Raw genomic sequence first — 19,777 nt, 5'->3', positions numbered from 1 at the left:
CTAAGTTAAAATTTACCGGATCTTGTGCAAAATATACTGACACCAGAGCAATCTCTACTGCAGCTGGAGTGAGAGATCTGCCTCCATGCTAAACTCTCAGACTAATGAGAAACGTACAATTAGAAAGGTATCAATGGATTCATGACTGGTTATTACATTTACAGAACATGGAACGAATGGTCGTCAACGTGGGATTCAACAAACCAAAGGCAAGTGCAATGCCTCTGACTAAAAGTTCTTAGGACACCAACAACCAAACCTTCTCAGTGCAGCCACAGTAGAGATCTGTAACTACCACTGTTGAAATATCAACTGGTAGAGCAGTGTTGCACATTGTACAAATCACAGTTGGACATCCATGGACAGCTGATGATACAAGTAGTCATAGGGGAAGAGCTGGATGAAACATCATTAAAAACAAACAATCATCTTAGCTGCACATTTGTAAGCATTTCTTTTCATCCTCCCCAAAACAATTTCATGTCAGAATCAAGAGGACACGTTCACACAGACGTTTCCACAGCCAGACTATGGAATAATCAAAGAATATCAACCAAAATGTGTTTCCTACCAGTTACATGAATCTTGAAGGTGAGTTTCTGGCCAGCAGCCTCGCAGCTGTACTCCCCTGCATCTTTCTTCTCCACCTGGCTCACCACCAGCCAACGCTGTTTGCCCTCTGACTCCACCTTGAACTTCTTGCTCGAGGTGATCAGTTTCCCCTCCTTGTACCACTTCACCTCTGTCTTCTCCTGGGCCACCTCGCAGCTCAGCGTGGCATTTTCTGTTGGTGCAGCCTTCACCTCCTTTTGTACCTTGTCCTTGTTTGTAAACAGGTCTTCTTTCTCTGCAGGGACATCACAACAGTCACACCGTTTTGCTGTAGTCTGCTGCAGAGCTATCTCTACTTCCCCGTTTTCACTATACTTGCCCTTCACAGGGAGCACTGTGATGCCTCATTAAGACAGGAAAATACTTTCCCCTCTATTTTGCCTTGGGAAATTATAGGCATATCATATCATATCATATCATATCATATCATATCATATCATATCATATCATATCATATCATCATATCATATCATATCATATCATATCATATCATTTCATTTCATATCATATCACAAAGCTAAACATTTCACAGTCTGATAGCAGATCTGGACAGGAGATTTAGAACACCTGCATGCACTGCTGAACCTCCTCCCTTCTCTTTTTTTCTTCTCATGTCTCTCTACATTTCCAGTAGATCAGAAGGGAACGGCCCTCTAGAACAGGTTGCCCAAGGAGACTGTGGATGCTCCATCCCTGCAGGCATTCAAGGCCAGGCTGGATGTGGTTCTGGGCAGCCTGGGCTGCTGCTCCGCAACCCTGCACATAGGAAGAAGGGGGTTGGAACTGGATGAGCACCGTGGGCCTTTGCAACCCAGGCCATTTATGAGTCTGATTAGTGGCATTTTCCACCTAATTGTGTCATTCAAATTTTGTAACCAGATCTCTTCAAACACCTCCCCTTTTCTCACTCCTTGCATGCCTGGTGTGCTCTTGCACTGTAACCCTGCAGACACCAGCTGACTACAAGAGCTGCACAAGTTACCCTCCTTGCCTATGGTTTGTTGCAGTAATTCATTCCTGGATGGAAAAGCACATGTAGAAAAGTGTTGCTATGACACTAGATGACAAAGAAAGTCCTATAGCCAAAATGTTTTGCACCAGAGAGGCTGTCAGTTGATCCTCCAAATGCAAGACACACAAAATGAAGTGTTCCTTTATCTCTGGGATTCCAAGCATTTTCTCACCTCTGACTTTCACTTGTGTCACGGGTTACTTAGATTTACCTATGCCCGTGACAGGGGAAGCCACCCCGTGGGCCCCCCTCCCGGGGCCCGGAAAGGAGGGGTGTCATGGTTTTGTAATTTTGCTATCAGTATCAGTATTCCACATCATAACATCATGTAAAGTATGGATACTTCTATTGAATGTGCAGTCCACAGAAGAAGACTACATATCCCAGAGAACAACAGGGTTAATGATAAGTCACGGGACCAGGACGCTGTATAATCTCGTTCCCAGGCTGGAGTGCCCTCCTTCTTCTCTCGAACTTCTCGGAGAGTGGGAAGCGTTCCAGCCGTGTCGCCTAGAGCTCACAGTAGGCCTCTCGGTTTTCGGGGACTCTCTCTCTCTGTTTCGTTCAATTTGTTAGCCTCAATTATATTATATTGTGTTATCTTGTATTTCGGCATCATATTTAGTAAAATAAGTTTTTCCTCCTTAGATTGTCGCTGTTTTATCCCACTCCCTTTTTCCCCCTCCTTTCCGGGCCCCGGGAGGGGGGCCCACGGGGTGGCTTCCCCTGTCACGGGCATAGGTAAATCTAAGTAACCCGTGACAGATTTTTTGGTGGAGAATGCGGGCATAGAGCTTTTTAGCTTTTAGAACAACTCTCTCTTTACTCTTAAAGAGCTTCGTTACGGGAGTGTTATCTTTTCGTAGCTGCTCACTGAGAACGTGACCTTGAAATACCAGACAAATTGTCAACATTAAGGGCTGCTGTACATTCTCAGCACTGCTATCTAACTTTTGTGTAGAAAACAAAGGGATTTCTTTCTCCCTTAGAGCAAAGCTAGCTAGCTCTGACTTTTACAGAGCCTGCCAGCTATGAATCCACTCTTCATCCCAGTTGCTCTGTTTAAGGGATTGAAAGCAATTATGATCTTCTTAAAGTATTGGTCAACTATTAACACCATAATTTGGTGTTGTGGAATTGTGCAGGTATATAGCCTAATAAGGTGGATACTGATGGAGACACCTGCCAGGTACTTTTATGAGATGTGGTATGGTCAGAATTTTGGCACCTACATCCCAGATGGAATTGTGAATCTTACAAACACTTGCATCCCAGATGGAATTGCGAATCTTACAAGTACTTGCATCCCAGATGGAACAGGCAATTTTACAAACACCACCATGTTTAATTCATTGTACAGGCTAAAAAAACCCTTTTTATTTAGGTTGTACTCTCAGATTTCCACACACCTTTCAATAACTGAGATAGGGTTCATACTTGCATCCATGTTATCACTATTAATGAATGCATATATGTTCCTATGCATTCGTTCTATGCGGAAGTCTCCTCCAGAACCAGAGAATGATGACTGGCAGGGAATATGGAAAGGTTTAGGAAAAGTCTTAGAAGCATGGGGACCCGCAGTGTCATGGGATTTCACTCTTGAACACCTAAGGGACCCTAAGAAATTAAGTGAGTATTTGGGTCAGAGATCTAAGGAGGTAAACCTTATGTGGGGTTTGGCTTATGCATACCGTGCTTTGTATCATACTATTCTGGAGAGAGAGAGTTTCCGATCTGAGATTCAAGCCCAAGTTAATTCTGATCAGTCACAGGAGGCATCAGTAGCAATATCAGTTGCCCCTGTGGAAGGCAAGAAATGGAAACGGGTGTCCACGCGTCTAGAACGAAAAGAAGGAGAAGCACAGGGGGGGGCTGCAGAAGACCCAGGTGCCGGGCATGGAGCAGTACCGAAAAAAGCAAAGGCAAAAACCAAGAGGCATGAAGAAGAGACTGATGATGAGGAGGAAATCACCTATTGTCGACCTCTGAAGCTGACTGAAATCCAAGGCTCAAGAAAGGAGTTCACACGGCGTCAAGATGAAGGTATCCTTGCTTGGTTGCTTCGCTGCTGGGACAACGGGGCCAACAGCTTGTCTCTAGATGGTAATGAAGCTCGCCAACTAGGAAACATTGCCCAAGATGCAGGTATCGACAGAGGGATTAGCAGATGTTCGGATGGAGCTGCCACTCTCTGGTTGCGGCTGTTAGAAGCCGTGAGAGAAAGGTACCCCTATAAGGATGCTTTGAAGCCTAAATTTGATAGTTGGAATACCGTCCAAAAAGGTATTCAGCGCCTGAGGGAATTGGCCATGGCGAAAATGTTGTACAGCCCTGATCCAAGTGAACTTGACCCTGAGAGAGTGAGGGCCGATCCTGACATGTGGCAGAAAATCACAAGTACAGCACCAGAGAGAATGGCACAGTCATTGGTAACAGGTTCTAAAGGGTTCGTGGACAGATGGCCCCGAGTTGTTGAGCTGATTATAATGCTTCAAACCACTGATCAGCAGCTCCCTCAACTGCATGCCGCAGTTTCTGCCATCTCACGGCTAGAAAACCGAGTAGATGAAATGTGCAAGAAATTGTTTCCATCAACTAATCATAATGATGATCCCGTAATAGTATCAGAAACAACTGATGAAGGTCAATCCTCGTACGGGCCACCAGGTCTAATGAAGGATCTGATCAAAGTATTCCAGTCCTACTCCTCACCTGCATCATCAAAAGTCTCAGCTGTTAAACGCACACGCTTCCCAGCTCGAGCAAAGAACAACAGTACGATTGCACCGCGTGTTTCCATGTGGCGCTACCTACGTGACCGTGGAGAAGACATGAGGAAGTGGCATGATCAGCCCACTTCTGCACTACGAGCACGGGTGAAAGAACTACTAGACATACCAACCACCAGTGGAGTTGCTCCAGTCATCACAGGTAACCAATAGAGGGGCCCTGCCCTCAGTCAGGGGAGGGAAAGGGATAATAGAGTTTATTGGACTGTGTGGATTCGATGGCCTGGCACATCAGAACCACAGGAATATAAGGCGCTGGTGGATACCGGTGCACAGTGCACCCTAATGCCCTCCAGTCATGAAGGGACAGAATCAATCCATATTTCTGGAGTGACTGGGGGCTCTCAAGAATTGACTGTGCTGGAGGCTGAAATAAGCCTCACTGGCAAAGACTGGCAAAAACATCCTATTGTGACTGGCCCAGGGGCTCCATGTATACTGGGTATTGATTACCTCAGAAGGGGGCATTTCAAGGATCCTAAGGGGTATCGATGGGCCTTTGGGATAGCTGCTGTAGATATGGACAACATTAAGCAGCTGTCTGTTTTGCCTGGCCTGTCAGAGGACCCGTCTGTTGTGGGGCTGCTACGAGTAAAAGAGCAGCAGGTACCGATTGCTACAAAGACAGTGCACAGACGGCAGTATCGCACCAACAGGGATTCCTTGCTCCCCATTCATGATTTGATTCGCCAGTTGGAGAATCAGGGAGTGATCAGTAAAACTCACTCACCTTTTAACAGTCCCATATGGCCAGTGCGTAAAGCCAGTGGAGAATGGAGGCTGACAGTAGACTACCGTGGCCTGAATGAGGTCACACCCCCATTGAGCGCTGCTGTGCCGGACATGTTGGAACTCCAGTACGAGCTGGAGTCAAAAGCAGCCAAATGGTATGCCACCATTGACATTGCCAATGCCTTCTTCTCTATTCCTTTGGCTGCAGAATGTAAGCCACAGTTTGCCTTCACCTGGAGGGGCATTCAGTATACTTGGAACCGTTTGCCCCAGGGGTGGAAACACAGCCCAACCATTTGCCATGGGTTGGTCCAAACTGTACTGGAACAAGGTGGTGCTCCTGAACACCTGCAGTACATTGATGACATTGTTGTGTGGGGTGATACAGCAGAAGAGGTTTTCACAAAAGGAGAGCAGATCATCCAAATTCTTCTACAAGCCGGCTTTGCTATTAAGCGAAGCAAAGTAAAAGGACCTGCCCAGGAAATTCAGTTCTTAGGTATAAAGTGGCAGGATGGACGTCGTCACATCCCAACAGATGTGATCGACAAAATCACTGCCATGTCTCCACCAACTAGCAAGAAAGAGACACAATCTTTCCTGGGTGCAGTAGGCTTTTGGAGGATGCACATTCCAAACTACAGCCTCATTGTAAGCCCCCTTTATCAGGTGACGCGGAAGAAGAACGATTTTGCATGGGGCCCTGAGCAGCAGCAGGCTTTTGAACAGATTAAACAAGAGATAGCCCGAGCTGTAGCACTGGGGCCAGTACGGACTGGACAGGATGTAAAGAACATCCTCTATACTGCTGCTGGAGAGAAAGGCCCCACTTGGAGTTTGTGGCAAAGAGCCTCAGGAGAGACCCGAGGCCGACCCCTGGGATTCTGGAGTCGATCATATAAGGGGTCTGAAGAGTGCTACACTCCAACTGAGAAGGAGATCTTAGCCGCGTATGAGGGGGTTCGGGCTGCTTCCGAAGTAGTCGGGACTGAAACACAGCTCCTTTTGGCACCTCGACTGCCAGTGCTGAACTGGATGTTCAAAGGACAGGTTCCCTCCACTCATCATGCTACCGATGTCACCTGGAGCAAGTGGATTACGCTGATTACACAGCGAGCGCGAATGGGAAACCTCAATCGTCCAGGAATCCTAGAGGTAATCATGGACTGGCCTGAAGATAAAAGGTTTGGAACATCACCAGCAGAAGAGGTATCACGTGCTAAAGAGGCCCCACCATACAACGAATTACCAGAAAATGAAAAGAAATATGCCCTATTCACAGACGGATCATGTCGCATTGTAGGGAAGCATCGCAAATGGAAAGCTGCTGTGTGGAGCCCCACACGACAGGTTGCAGAGGCCACCGAAGGTAAGGGAGAATCAAGTCAGTTTGCAGAGGTAAAAGCTGTCCAGCTGGCCTTAGATGTTGCTGAACGGGAGAGGTGGCCAATGCTGTATCTTTATACTGACTCATGGATGGTGGCAAATGCCTTATGGGGGTGGTTACAGCGGTGGGAACAAAATAACTGGCAACGGAAGGGTAAATCTGTTTGGGCCGCTGAATTATGGAAGGACATTGCTGCCCGAACAAAGAATATGGTTGTAAAGGTGCGTCATGTGGATGCACATGTGCCCAAAAGTCGGGCTACTGAAGAACAACAAAACAACCATCAGGTAGATAAAGCTGCCAAAATTGAAGTGGCTCAAATTGACTTGGACTGGCAGAATAAGGGTGAATTATTTCTAGCTCGATGGGCTCATGAGACCTCAGGTCATCAAGGAAGAGACGCGACATATAAGTGGGCCAGAGACCGAGGGGTGGACTTAACCATGGACGCTATTGCGCAGATTATTCATGATTGTGAAACATGTGCCATAATTAAACAAGCCAAAAGGATGAAACCTCTCTGGGAGGAAGGGCGGTGGCAAAAGTATAAATATGGGGAGGCGTGGCAGGTTGATTATATCACCTTGCCACGATCTCGCAGTGGTAAGTGTTATGTACTCACCATGGTAGAGGCAACCACTGGGTGGCTTGAAACATACGCAGTACCCCATGCAACTGCTCGAAACACCATATTAGGTCTTGAGAAACAAGTCCTGTGGCGACATGGCACCCCAGAAAGAATTGAATCTGATAATGGGACACATTTTAAAAATTCCCTTATAAATACTTGGGCCAAAGATCATGGCATTGAGTGGATTTATCATATTCCCTACCATGCACCAGCTTCTGGTAAAATTGAACGATATAATGGGTTGTTGAAAACTATGTTGAAAGCAATGGGTGGCGGAACATTTAAGCACTGGGAGAAGAATCTAGCAGAAGCCACTTGGTTGGTGAATACTAGAGGATCTGTCAATCGTGATGGTCCTAGTCAATCTAGCCCCCTACACACTGTAGAAGGAGATAAGGTCCCTGTTGTACATGTAAAGAACATGTTGGGAAAAGCTGTTTGGGTCCTTCCAGCTTCTGGAAAGGGCAAACCTATCCGTGGAACTGTCTTTGCCCAGGGACCTGGGTGCACTTGGTGGGTAATGCAGAAGGATGGGGATGTTCAGTGTGTACCACAAGGGAATTTGATGCTGAGGGAGTGCAGTCAATAATTTTATGTATTTATATGTATATATGTTTGCATGTGTAGTGTATTTTAGTTATTATAGTATTATAGTTGTACATTTAGTTATGTTACATGTAATTCTACTGTTTAGCTATCATAATTTTACATACGTGTATATATATGTATATATATTTTTACCATGATGTAATAATGTAGAATAAGGGGTGGAATGTCATGGTTTTGTAATTTTGCTATCAGTATCAGTATTCCACATCATAACATCATGTAAAGTATGGATACTTCTATTGAATGTGCAGTCCACAGAAGAAGACTACATATCCCAGAGAACAACAGGGTTAATGATAAGTCACGGGACCAGGACGCTGTATAATCTCGTTCCCAGGCTGGAGTGCCCTCCTTCTTCTCTCGAACTTCTCGGAGAGTGGGAAGCGTTCCAGCCGTGTCGCCTAGAGCTCACAGTAGGCCTCTCGGTTTTCGGGGACTCTCTCTCTCTGTTTCGTTCAATTTGTTAGCCTCAATTATATTATATTGTGTTATCTTGTATTTCGGCATCATATTTAGTAAAATAAGTTTTTCCTCCTTAGATTGTCGCTGTTTTATCCCACTCCCTTTTTCCCCCTCCTTTCCGGGCCCCGGGAGGGGGGCCCACGGGGTGGCTTCCCCTGTCACGGCCATAGGTAAATCTAAGTAACCCGTGACAAGGGGGAAAAAGGGAGTGGGATAAAACAGCGACAATCTAAGGAGGAAAAACTTATTTTACTAAATATGATACCGAAATACAAGATAACACAATATAATATAATTGAGGCTAACAAATTGAACGAAACAGAGAGAGAGAGTCCCCGAAAACCGAGAGGCCTACTGTGAACTCTAGGCGACACGGCTGGAACGCTTCCCACCCTCCGAGAAGTTCAAGAGAAGAAGGAGGGCACTCCAGCCTGGGAACGAGATTATACAGCGTCCTGGTCCCGTGACTTATCATTAACCCTGTTGTTCTCTGGGATATGTAGTCTTCTTCTGTGGACTGCACATTCAATAGAAGTATCCATACTTTACATGATGTTATGATGTGGAATACTGATACTGTCCAAAATTACAAAACCATGACAACTTGGAATGTTGCTTTGTCATCTTTTGTTTCACAGCTGTAGCTCCCTTGGTCTTTCAGGGTCACATTTTTGACCATGAGCTTGCGGTGCGTCCCCTGGGAGATGATGGTTGTCCTCTGGTCCTGCTTCACCTCTGTTTGATCTTTCTTCCATACGACAGCTCCGCTTGCAGCTGACACCTCACACACCAGCTCCAGGTCTTCAGAAGGACTGACTGATATTTCTGGAGTTGTTTTGGGCTTGTTGACAAAATTAATGGCTTCATCTGAAGAAAAAAAGAGGAAGTGGTTTACATCCTGACTCAGGCTTATTCGGCACAGCATGAAGATACAGTTAGAACTGATTGTAATGTCTCTGCTCATTACATTTGGGTGATCGAGTTTCACCTCTGGAGGTACTCACATACAAATGTGTGCTTGATTCTCCTGTGTAAGGAAAGAGTAAGTTCTATGCAGACGGTTCTTATTTCTTTTAATCAATTCTGTATTCTGCACATGTTCTTCTGAAGCTAAAATGAAGGCAGCTAAGTAACGTGTTTGCAATACATGAACAAACCTATTCAACACCTTGTCTCTAAGCTAACAAGCAGCATTTGATGAGCACATCAGTATTTCATGCCCTTCATTCCATCCAGACAAAACCTGCCTGAGGAGCAAGCTGATGGCTGTCAGCTACAGGCAGACCTAGCTTAGTCTTGCATTTCTTAGAGCAACAGCTGTTGCTTTCATTCACTGAATATACCAAGGCCAATTGCTATGCCAGGCACATTTATGGCATCAGTGATCAAATAATTCGTTAAAAATTGTAATAGACAGGAGACATCTATTCTTTTAAAACTAGGTGACCAAAGAAGAACAGTCCCTCTAGAGTCAAGCTGTGAAGAACTAATAGCACCATCCAATATCACATAGATAGATTACTTCCCTGCCCTAAACCATCTTGTGACCATTTGGTGCTCCTAATTAAGCCCTCTTGATGGCTTTTTTGTCTGAGCCATGTGACATTTTGTGATAGGAGTTACTGCTAGTGTTCCCTTAACCCTACACCAAAGTAGGAGGTATCCATTCTCAGGGAATCATGCAGGCTTCCTCTGTATTTGATGCTCAGAGACAGCCCCAGAACTTTTTAAATCTTAGCTTAGCTCTCATCCAATAATGTTCATCAAACAGTGCAACTTGTCCTTTGGGGATGCCTTTGTTCTGCATCAACCAGTTCCAACGGAGTCTTCTTGGCTTGTTTTAGATCAGTTTGTCAACAGGTAAAGCCAGGGTCTTTGAATTACAAAGTGAAATTGCAGAATGCATGATTCTCAACCAAACAGAACAGCAGGTGGGATGCAGGGTGAATAACTGAGCCAATACCACCTGCAAGCAATCCTTCAGTATCTTAGGAATCTCTAGCCACCCCAAATCCAGTGTTGTGCTTCATCTATCATCTCTGCTGAGTTTTTAGCTAGCTGATGGTGAGCATCATGGTGGTGATGGGTGAGGAGTCAGACTAGAGGGTCTTAATCAACCTTAAGGATCCTGTGATCAGAGGAACGTGAATGTGCTGTTAAAGGTCACAAGCGCTGCACTGCAGCATGAGCATACACAGCGAAAGGCTTTCAGTAGAGCTTCAGTTCATAAATGAGGACTGGGTTATGGAAAATAGGATCAAGATAGAAACCAGAAAACAGATCTTAACGCCAGGTTCTGTGAATGCAACCAGCTGAATTTCACAGATATTGAATTTCAATGACAATTTCTTGTGTTATTTTACCCTCCAGCTCCACCCTGAACAGGAACATGTCAGTGACAAGCATTACTCCTCCAGGCTTGACCTGACAGTGCTTTACTTGCACTATGAGCTAATGGCTGTGCTTACAGCACCTCAGGGAGACACCTCAGAGATCACAACATCCTTTGGGTACAGCAGGAGACACTCAACTCTCCAAATGTGGAGTTTAATTTGTCCAAAGAGGAGACAGGATTCCCATGCTAATAACTTAGGACCATTTCAGTCATAGGTTTAAAGATAATGTAAGTGCTGAGGCAATACATGAACTAGATGAATGAAGCCCAGATGTCAGGGCTCAAGTCGTGACTCCAGCCCCAGCTGGAGCTAAGGCTGTCTTGAATTCATCACAACACAGTTACATTATTTGCTCATACTGTGGATTTGCATAGGGACAACAGTAAGGTCAGAATTGCTTCAATAGAGCTATGCAATCTTTGTCCTAAATACTGGAAACCCACAGTGTTGGACAAATCAAATGAATTAAGTCTGAAGTGCTTTACATGGATTGTGATCCTATGTTTGCCTCACAAACTTACCTGAGACATTCCAATCAAAAATCAGAGTGTCATCTCCAATTTTGCAGATGTATGTTCCCTCGTCTTCTTTCGTTACAGCTGAAGCCACAAGCTTATGCAGTTTCCCTTTATCTTCCATTGTGAATTTCTTACTGGTCGTGATTTCTTTGCCATTTTTGTACCACTTCACCATGACATTGGCTTCAGAGGTCTCAGAAACAAATTCGGCTTGTTTTCCAGCAACGGCCCTGATAACTCCTCCAGTTGTCTCTTTGTTTATGAAGTCTGCCAGTGCTGAAACAAAATATGGACACTCAAAATATGTATGATGGTAAAGAACTGCAGGGACATTGGTGACCATGAGGCATTCATTTATCATAAGACCAAACGTACACCTTTAATCCTAGTTCTAATTGCTAGATTCTAATTCAGAAGCCGGCAAATTGGCAGCTTTTATAAACCATGTACCAGATTACCTTATCTCCAGAAGTTGAAGGACATACACTGTACAGGGGACAGAGCCAAAGGAAGAAGCCCAAGGCTTCCAGAAAATGTCTAGAATAGGAAAACTGAGGAAAGAATTGGAACAAGCAAACTAGAAGGAAATCAATGGAGGGTGTTCTATTACTGCATTGTAACCCCCTGGCAAACAAATCGAGCCTAAAAGATGGAGATATCACTTAGGACTGAAAAGAAAAACAGAATTCCTTTATGGAAATTAATTGGAGCGCAAAAGTTAGATGATGAAACTTGCCCCTGTTAACATACAGTGGAATAATTGACTTCAAAGATTCAAAATCTCACCACTGTCTTAGCCAAAGGTTTAAGCCTAAGGCCACGGTCCTATTTTACTCCAGGTAATGGAGTTTGTTTTCCAACTTCTTGTTAACATATCATTTCAAAACAGCGCACACAGCTGAGTTGGGTCTGTTGAGACAGCACAGTCAGAGCTGCTAAAATCAAAGTCTGGATTATGCATACATTTGTTCTGAAGTTCCAAGAACACGCATGTATAATACAAATTCAACAACGTTCTACAGAACACCTGTCTCTTAGGAGCTCGAGAGCCAGCTGATGGACACTGGGATGCCTGAGATCCTGTCAATACATTTAACTCCATCCTATCATGCAGTCAAATTTCATTCATTTTTTCAGCAACTGTATCTTATCATTGTAGTCCCCTCACCACTGCTGGATGTGAGCCCAGCCACACAAAAGCAGGTGCTGGTTTTCACTGCAGATACTGCAGTAAGGAGGAACAGCCTCCAGACTGGACCAGCTGAGCGTGGCCCTACCAGGATTTGCTCCAAAGGTCTTATTACCAGTAGTGCTTCCTGCTGAAATACACCCTAAAGACATGGAGATTTTGGAAAGGGTCCAGAGGAGGGCCACGAAGATGATCAGGGGGCTGGAGCACCTCCCCTATGAGGACAGGCTGAGGGAGTTGGGTTTGTTCAGCCTGGAGAAGAGAAGGTTGCGGGGTGACCTCATTGCAGCCTTTCAGTACCTGAAGGGAACTTACTCCCAGGAGGGGAGTAAACTCTTCGAAAGGGCTGACAATAGCAGGACTAGGGGAAATGGTTTTAAGTTAAAAGAGGGAAGATTTAGGTTGGATGTTAGGGGGAAGTTCTTCACTAGGAGAGTGGTTAGGCCCTGGAACAGGCTGCCCAGGGAGGCTGTGGATGCCCCGTCCTTGGAGGTGTTCAAGGCCAGGTTGGACGGGGCCCTGGGCAACCTGATCTAGTAAATGTGTATGTTTGGTGGCCCTGCTAGGCAGGGGGGTTGAAACTACATGATCCTTGAGGTCCCTTCCAACCCGGGTCATTCTGTGATTCTGTGATTCTGTGTGATTCATTTATTGCAATCAAGGCCCAGCGTGTGGATCTCAGAGATCAGACCTACACCCTGCAGCAAAACAGAGACCTGCGTGGGAAAGTTAAGTTTCTCTCTCCATCTGTGTCAGAAAAAGCCCACCATGGAATGACAGCTAAGTAAACATCCCTGTGACTCTTCACAGGTCTCTTCTACATTTGGGATCACTGCTACAAAAAGAGCTGTTGACATCATCTCTCGTGGCCACCCTGAGAGAAGAGCAGGAAGGCTGGGATGCTCTTTTTCCTCTCTTTCCCTTGATTTCCACTATATCTTAGGGACGAATCACAGCACAGAACACAGAAATCAAATGGCTCTACAAAGCAGATTGGCCAGTTCAAGTCAAAACAGCCACTGAAAACAACCCAGATGCTGTCTGACAACAGCTGGACTGTCGGGGAGTCAGGTGAATGCAGTCTGCTGGCCCTGGGCAGGAGGAGCACAGCCCAGACTGTCACATACCTTTCACTGAAAGCTGATAGAGCATTTTATCCTCCTCACAGATGCACTGATAACTTGCAGCATCATCCATAGAGACGCTGTGAATTTTCAGGGTGTGTTTCTTCCCCACAATTTGCAGTTCATATTTTTCACTGGCCTTGAGCTCTTTCCCATCCTTCATCCACTCCACAGTAGCACCTGTGTCTGAAAGCTCAGCCTGCAGTTTGGCTTCCTCACGCAGCCGAGCACAGATCTTTTCTACATCTTTGCTCTTCTTGGTAAATCTCACTGCAGCACCTGTCAGGAGCAAAGGCCGCGTTATTTCAATTTATATCAGGCTAACGTGGTCAATATTTGCTGCAAGATCTCTGAAAAAGTATCACCTTCTGTTCCTGCACTCATCATTGTGTCAGTGCTGAGCAATTCAAGATGTTTCATTTGATCTTCTTGCCAGATTTACTAAGTAAAAATCAACCAAACATCTGCTTCTACTGATTAATAATGCTCTAAACATGCCTCTGCGGAGGTTACCACCCAATGACAAACAGGTCCTCCCATAATGAATGTTTATTTGTTCTATTTTGTCATGCAAAGCTGATTGATAGAGATATTATTGGAATGATTGCTCCCCTACTTCTAAACTATTCCAGTGCGATCAGAAAGGCTGTCTGAACCTGGAGCTGAAAGTACTGCCCTATGGTGATGCAGTGGTAAACCTGCTGAGTGAATGCACTGGCCAGTAGCTGTGAACTGCAGACATTCATCAGCTGGCATGAAGCAATCTGGTTCAGATACCAAGCAGCTGGGTAGATTGGCTTACCCTACACTCAGTGCTATCATGTTTAGGTCATTACCAGGACTCACGTCAGTCCATGGGATGCAATTTCAGATATTTGGTACAGTCAGTGAATGCCTGCAGCCCCAGTTCTAATCATCAGATCACAGCAACTATGCCTTGACTGTAAGAGGAAAGGAGAAGGATCAAAGCAAATACCTCTCACTCCCATCTTGGTGCTGACATCAACATTTTTGGCAACAAATTTCACTTCTGCTCCATCATCGTTCTTGGTGACGTTCTTTATGATTAGGCTGTGAGTAGTTTGGGTTCTCTTGATGATCCAGGTCTCACTTTCCTGTAAGACTTTACCACTGAGGTACCAAGTGCCGCAACACGTTGTTGTAAGGTCAATAGTAAACATGGCATCCCCTCCAGGTACAGCTGCACCAGTTGTTAGGGGGGATTTCACAGCCAGGACTGGGTCTGAGGAAGAACATGAATGTCTTAATGCTCTTTAGATGCAAGTCTGGTATCTCATTTAAAGATGGAAGATTAAATCATAGGTACATTTCTACTTCTCCCTTTGCATGAATGCAGGAAGAAGCACTTCTGTGCTTAAGATCTGTTACAGAAAGTTCTGCCTCTTGCACATGTGAGATATCAAAAGATAAGGATATTCATGTCTCTGTCACAGAAACATAACTCGTATGACTTTAGTGGTAGCTGGAGGTTGATATGAGATAGGAGAACTAGGAATAAAGGAAAGCCTTTGGTGTGTTAATGCACTACTATCCTTAAACTCAAAGGAAGCATCTTTAGGGAACCAACACAGCTGCTCAGCACACACTGACCCATTTCCATTGGGGTTTTTGTGCTTACCAAGGTGCATGCTCCCTGGGAATTCCAGAGACGGGCTCTGTCCATGCGCATTGACTGCAGACACTCGGAACTGATCATCAGCCTCTTCAGACAGATTGCTCACCGTGAACTCTGGGACGGGGACATGAGACTCGTGGCACCTCACCCACGTGAAGCCAGTTAGTTTATTGGGTTCCACAATATAGCCATCGATTGGAATGGGGCGGTGCATCTTCGGAGGGGACCATGCCAGCATCACTGAGGTTTCTGTTTTATTTTTCACCACGGGGTCAGTTGGGGGCTGGGTGGGAGGTTTTCTGGGAGCTGAACAGAAATAAATACAGAAATATTAGCAGAAGGTCATGTAGGCTGGAAAAGACCTTCAAGATCAGCAGACTCAACTTTCAGCATGACCTACTGAGTTCCACCATTAACTACTGTGCTACCTGAGGACATACCTGACAAGCTTATTCCTGCAGGTATTGGCATAGTGAATATATTCACCCTCTGGTTGCTTTGGAACATTTTAGAGGTTAAAATCCCATCAGACTTTTTCACTGTGTGCAGCCACTGATACAGGCAGGAGGCTGGGAATTACTTGATGGGCTCTAGTTACAGACTACTGACACAGTAAAGGATTGATTTCATTTCATTTTGGCCATCAGAAAGTTTGGTGTCTGGTTTCAGTCACCCATCTAGACTCCAATTATAATCATATGGAGAACAGCACATTCAGGAGAACTCATCTAATCTTAATAAACCTGAATGAAATCACAGAATCATAGGATCATGGGAGGGCTTGGGTTGGAAGAAACCTTCAAGATCATTCAGTTCTAAACACCCTGCCAGCCTACTAACCAGCTCAGGCTGCCCATCACCCATCCAACCTCGCCTTCAACACCAAGGACAGGCACCCACAGCTTCTCTGGGCAGCCTGAAATGGAAGCAATGAGCCACATGTTGAAGATACTCAAATATTCATGACTGTAGAGAGAGCCAAATACTCCATACATATTGCCTGCCTGGTCAATGGTATTAAAATGCCAACAACAGACTCATCCAGCTCATAGAAAATGGTGTGAACATGGCGTACAGGATTCTTCCAGCAGCTAGTTAGATCTCAAAGAGTAAAAACAGGAAATCTCAATGCGATACAATTTTCCCTCATAACATAAAGAGACACATAACTGCTTTGGGGTGCACTGTTACCAGCCTGTCAGTTGCTGTTGGTCAGTGCTAGATGCCAAAGGTCCCACTAACACAGCATGAAGCCGAAAGCGAGACACTGGAATCAGATCTCCTGACCTTACCATCAGAAACTGAGATGTCATATTTTGCTCAGAGGTGCCTGCTTGTAGGAGGGACAGCTTCCGAGCTTTTTCTGCTCCAGGAACCAGCTCCAGCTTCAGGATTTAAACAGCAGTCAGAAATTAAACTGAGCTTTGTAACCTCCATCAAACAGAAGGAGTGGTTGGGTGGTACAGCTTTCCAAATCACTTAGAAACTGTCACAACAATCAGATGCCTACCTTTTCTTTTTGAACTTGTTAATACATAGAGCTTAATAGCATCAGAATGCTGCAAGCACTTCAGATAACACGACAGCTGTAAACCCTTCTTTAAGGATTCCTTTGTTTAACCACTGAGTAACTGTAATTCAGTGGTGCTGGTGGGAGAAGGGAAGTCCTAATCTTCCCAGATGGTGAATAGAGTTGATGTTCACATGCAGACTGGTGCTGCAGCAGTGCCAGAAACCACTCATTTGGGAAACACAGCACCAAGAAAATAATGGGAATAGCTTCATAAAATCAGGCAGCTTCACCCAAATTTCATGGCAGGTCCATTATTCTTCCTATTTTCAGGAAGAAATGATTTCCCTGTTTCTTGTAGTTTTATTTTCTTTTCCTTTCCAGCAAGCAGCTTTGTAGCTTACAAATTGTTTTCTAATCACCTCCTGGTGTGGACAAATCACACAGGTCTGACTCCATCTTTTACATAGTTAGCATATTATATTTGTTCCAGTACGGAACTGTACAGTCATAGAATGGCCTGGGTTGAAAAGGATCCCAAAGATCATCCAGTTCCAACCCCCTGCTATGTGCAGGGACGCCATCCACCAGACCAGGCTGCCCAGAGCCACATCCAGCCTGGCCTTGAATGCCTGCAGGGATGGGGCATCCACAGCCTCCTTGGGCAACCTGTTCCAGTGCGTCACTACCCTCTGGGGGAAAAACACCTTCCTAAGATCCAACCTGATCCACAACCCCTACACACCCTCAGAGCCCCCTAGAGCCCCTAGTCCTCCTATGGCCCACCACAGCCCCATATGCCCACTAGAATCCCCCTCAACTCCCTTTACAGGCCCTGCACAGCTCTATATAACAGTCTTATAGAACTACCTCTAGTAGAAGCAATCTCCACACAGAGATCCTTTCCCAGTGCACTGTGCCACGGGGGGGAGCAAAACGGGGGGGGCACATACACACACAGCACCGGGGGGGGCCTGTAACCGACCCCCACCCATCCTTTAAAGGGGTGGGGGGTTCGTTTTAAAGGGGGGGGGGCGAGACCACCTTCACCCCCCCCCCCCCCCCATCCCCACCCCATCCTTTAAAAGGGGGGTGTCCATTTTGGTGGGGGGGGGCAGTGACAATCCCCCCCCACCACCCCATCGTTTAAAGGAGGGGGGGTCCGAGACCACACCCCCCACCCCATCTTTTAAGGGGGGGGGGTCAGGGGCTCATGGGGGGCAGCACAACGTGCACAACTTTGGGGGGGGGGGGCTCTATAAGGGGGGGTTATAAAAAGCACAGCTCTCAACTATAGATGGGATGGGGGGGGCTGTATCGATGGGGGGGCATTCATGGGGGGGGGGCACAGCGTAAGGCAGCGGCTTTGAGGGGGGGGTTGGGGCTGTTTGGCACTGGGGGGGGTTATTGGGTGCCCCACCCCCAACCCCCCACACACAATGGGGTGTTAATGTGGGGGGGGGGCTTAGATCAGTTGCGTTCCCTATAGCGCCGCCCCCCCCGCCCCATTAACCCTCCCCTTTATCCCCACAGCTGAGCCCCCCCCCCCCACAGCGCCCCATTCTTCTTTATGGGAAGGGGGGGGGGTTTGTCACACGACCCCGGCGCGGCTTAAGGCACATCGTCAACACCCCCCCCCACACCCCCACATAACCCCTACCGGGGGGGGGAGGGGGGCGATGTGGGGAGGGGGGGGGTTGCGGGGTTGGGTGAGGGGGGGGGCAAAGCGCAATATGGGGGGGGGGGGTCACAAATTGGGGCGTGGTCTTTAACTGGAGGGCAGCGGCTGCACAAAGAGCCCGCGGGGGTCGGGGAGCAGCACTTTGGCTGGGGGGGGGGGTCCACGGGGTCCGGGGGTAATGCTGCCTCACCGCCTCCCCCACCCCGCACTGCCGTCCCCCCCCCCGCGTTGCCCCCCAGTCCCAACGTCAGCTCCTGCGGCAGCTCCTCGTCGCTCTCCTCCTCCTCTTCCTCGTCTGGGGGGTCAATATGTGGGGGGGGGGGTCCCATCGGGCAGCGGCAGCTCCGCCGGCTCCGATTGGCTGAGCCGCAGTGCGCGGGAGCGGCTGTTGTGTGCCGGTCGGTGGAGGGGCGGCTCTTCATGGAGCTGCCCCGCAGCCAACAACAGCCTGAATGAGATCCTGGAGTCCCAGACGCTGGAGGATGAGCCGGGAAAGAGCAGAGGCTCCCCACAGAAGGGCAAATCACGTCTGATAACGTGAGTGTGGAGCACAGCCAGCCCCTTCCTCACATGTGTGGGGTTTCCATGTTCCTCTGTGCCCATTGCAGTGTGCCACCCCAATCCTGCTGCCCAGCCAGGAGTGGATGGGATGAGCAGGTTGGGATGCACAGAGCAGTGCTCAGACATTGCTGGGACATTTGTGCACTGCTGTTGAGCTTCCCTTTGTGCAGCAGGGGAGAGGATGGAGGTTTACAGGTGGATGGTTGTTATTTCTATGGCATTGCACAGGTGGTAGAACCTTGTCCATTCCCAAAGTTATTGCAGGGCATGCTGGAATTTGTGCAGTTGTAGTTCCTGAATTGTATTATTTAAAACCCTCCTGTAAATGGGGATGATTTGTAATGCCTGCTGGGGCTGCAGGCAGCATTGCCTTCCTCCTTAGGGGGCAGGTTTAATCACAAACCTCCCTATTTCCTATCACAAACGTCCTACAAACCATGTCTGGGCATTGCTGTCTCGGCCTGGATCTCAGCTCCTGAGACTGTCAGATGTGAAGCAGCAGCAGCTGGGACAGGGCTGGCTCTGTGTGCCCTCTGTGGGTCTGTGGGCACAGAGTGGGGCAGAGGGATGACTGTGAGAGGGAGGAATTGCCCAGCCACTAGAAAGAGGAAATCAGCTGAAAAGGGGAGATTTGAGAAGCACTGAGGCTGTGGCTGCTTTGACAGTAAGAAGAAACCAAGCTGTCACTGTGCAGATGGGAACTCCAGTAGGAGAGCTGTGGTGGCTTTACAGATGGCAGACAGCAGCTGGAGTGTAGAGCCAAGGGTAGGGGGGGGATCTTCCTCTTAGCAATGCCATGCAAAGAATGATGCAGACTCCTGCAGGGTCGGCTTTGCTGTGTGACCCTGGGTGGAAGCAGCTGGAAGGTCTCAGCCCTTCTGCGTTATCCCAGGAGCTGGGGCAGTGCTCGGTCTCATCCCACCTC

At 47.0% G+C, this 19,777-nt stretch overlaps 1 protein-coding gene across 1 annotated transcript; it reads right to left on the bottom strand.

The window, feature by feature from the left end:
* Nucleotides 1-238: 238 nt before the first annotated feature.
* LOC146752770 (obscurin-like protein 1) lies at nt 239-19,121 on the bottom strand. The gene is made up of 3 exons (XM_085531275.1): nt 19,091-19,121; nt 572-847; nt 239-366 (listed from the first exon to the last, which is right to left on the bottom strand). The coding sequence occupies exons 1-3, from the start codon at nt 19,119-19,121 to the stop codon at nt 239-241; spliced, it is 435 nt and encodes a 144-aa protein (XP_085387401.1).
* Nucleotides 19,122-19,777: the final 656 nt, after the last annotated feature.

The sequence above is a fragment of the Coturnix japonica genome, unplaced genomic scaffold, assembly GCF_054131305.1.
Source record: "Coturnix japonica strain WE unplaced genomic scaffold, WE-NBRP24 Scf041, whole genome shotgun sequence".
Taxonomy (NCBI): Eukaryota; Metazoa; Chordata; class Aves; order Galliformes; family Phasianidae; genus Coturnix; species Coturnix japonica.
This window is presented reverse-complemented; position numbering and strand designations above follow the sequence as displayed.

Coding starts and splice junctions, on each gene's coding strand:
- LOC146752770 (XM_085531275.1), bottom strand. CDS start 19,121: ATGCCCTGCAATAACTTTGGGAATGGACAAG. Junction 848..19,090: donor TAACTTTGGGAATGGACAAG/GTTCTACCACCT, acceptor ATGTCCCTGCAG/AGAAAGAAGACCTGTTTACA. Junction 367..571: donor CTTCAAGATTCATGTAACTG/GTAGGAAACACA, acceptor TTGTATCATCAG/CTGTCCATGGATGTCCAACT.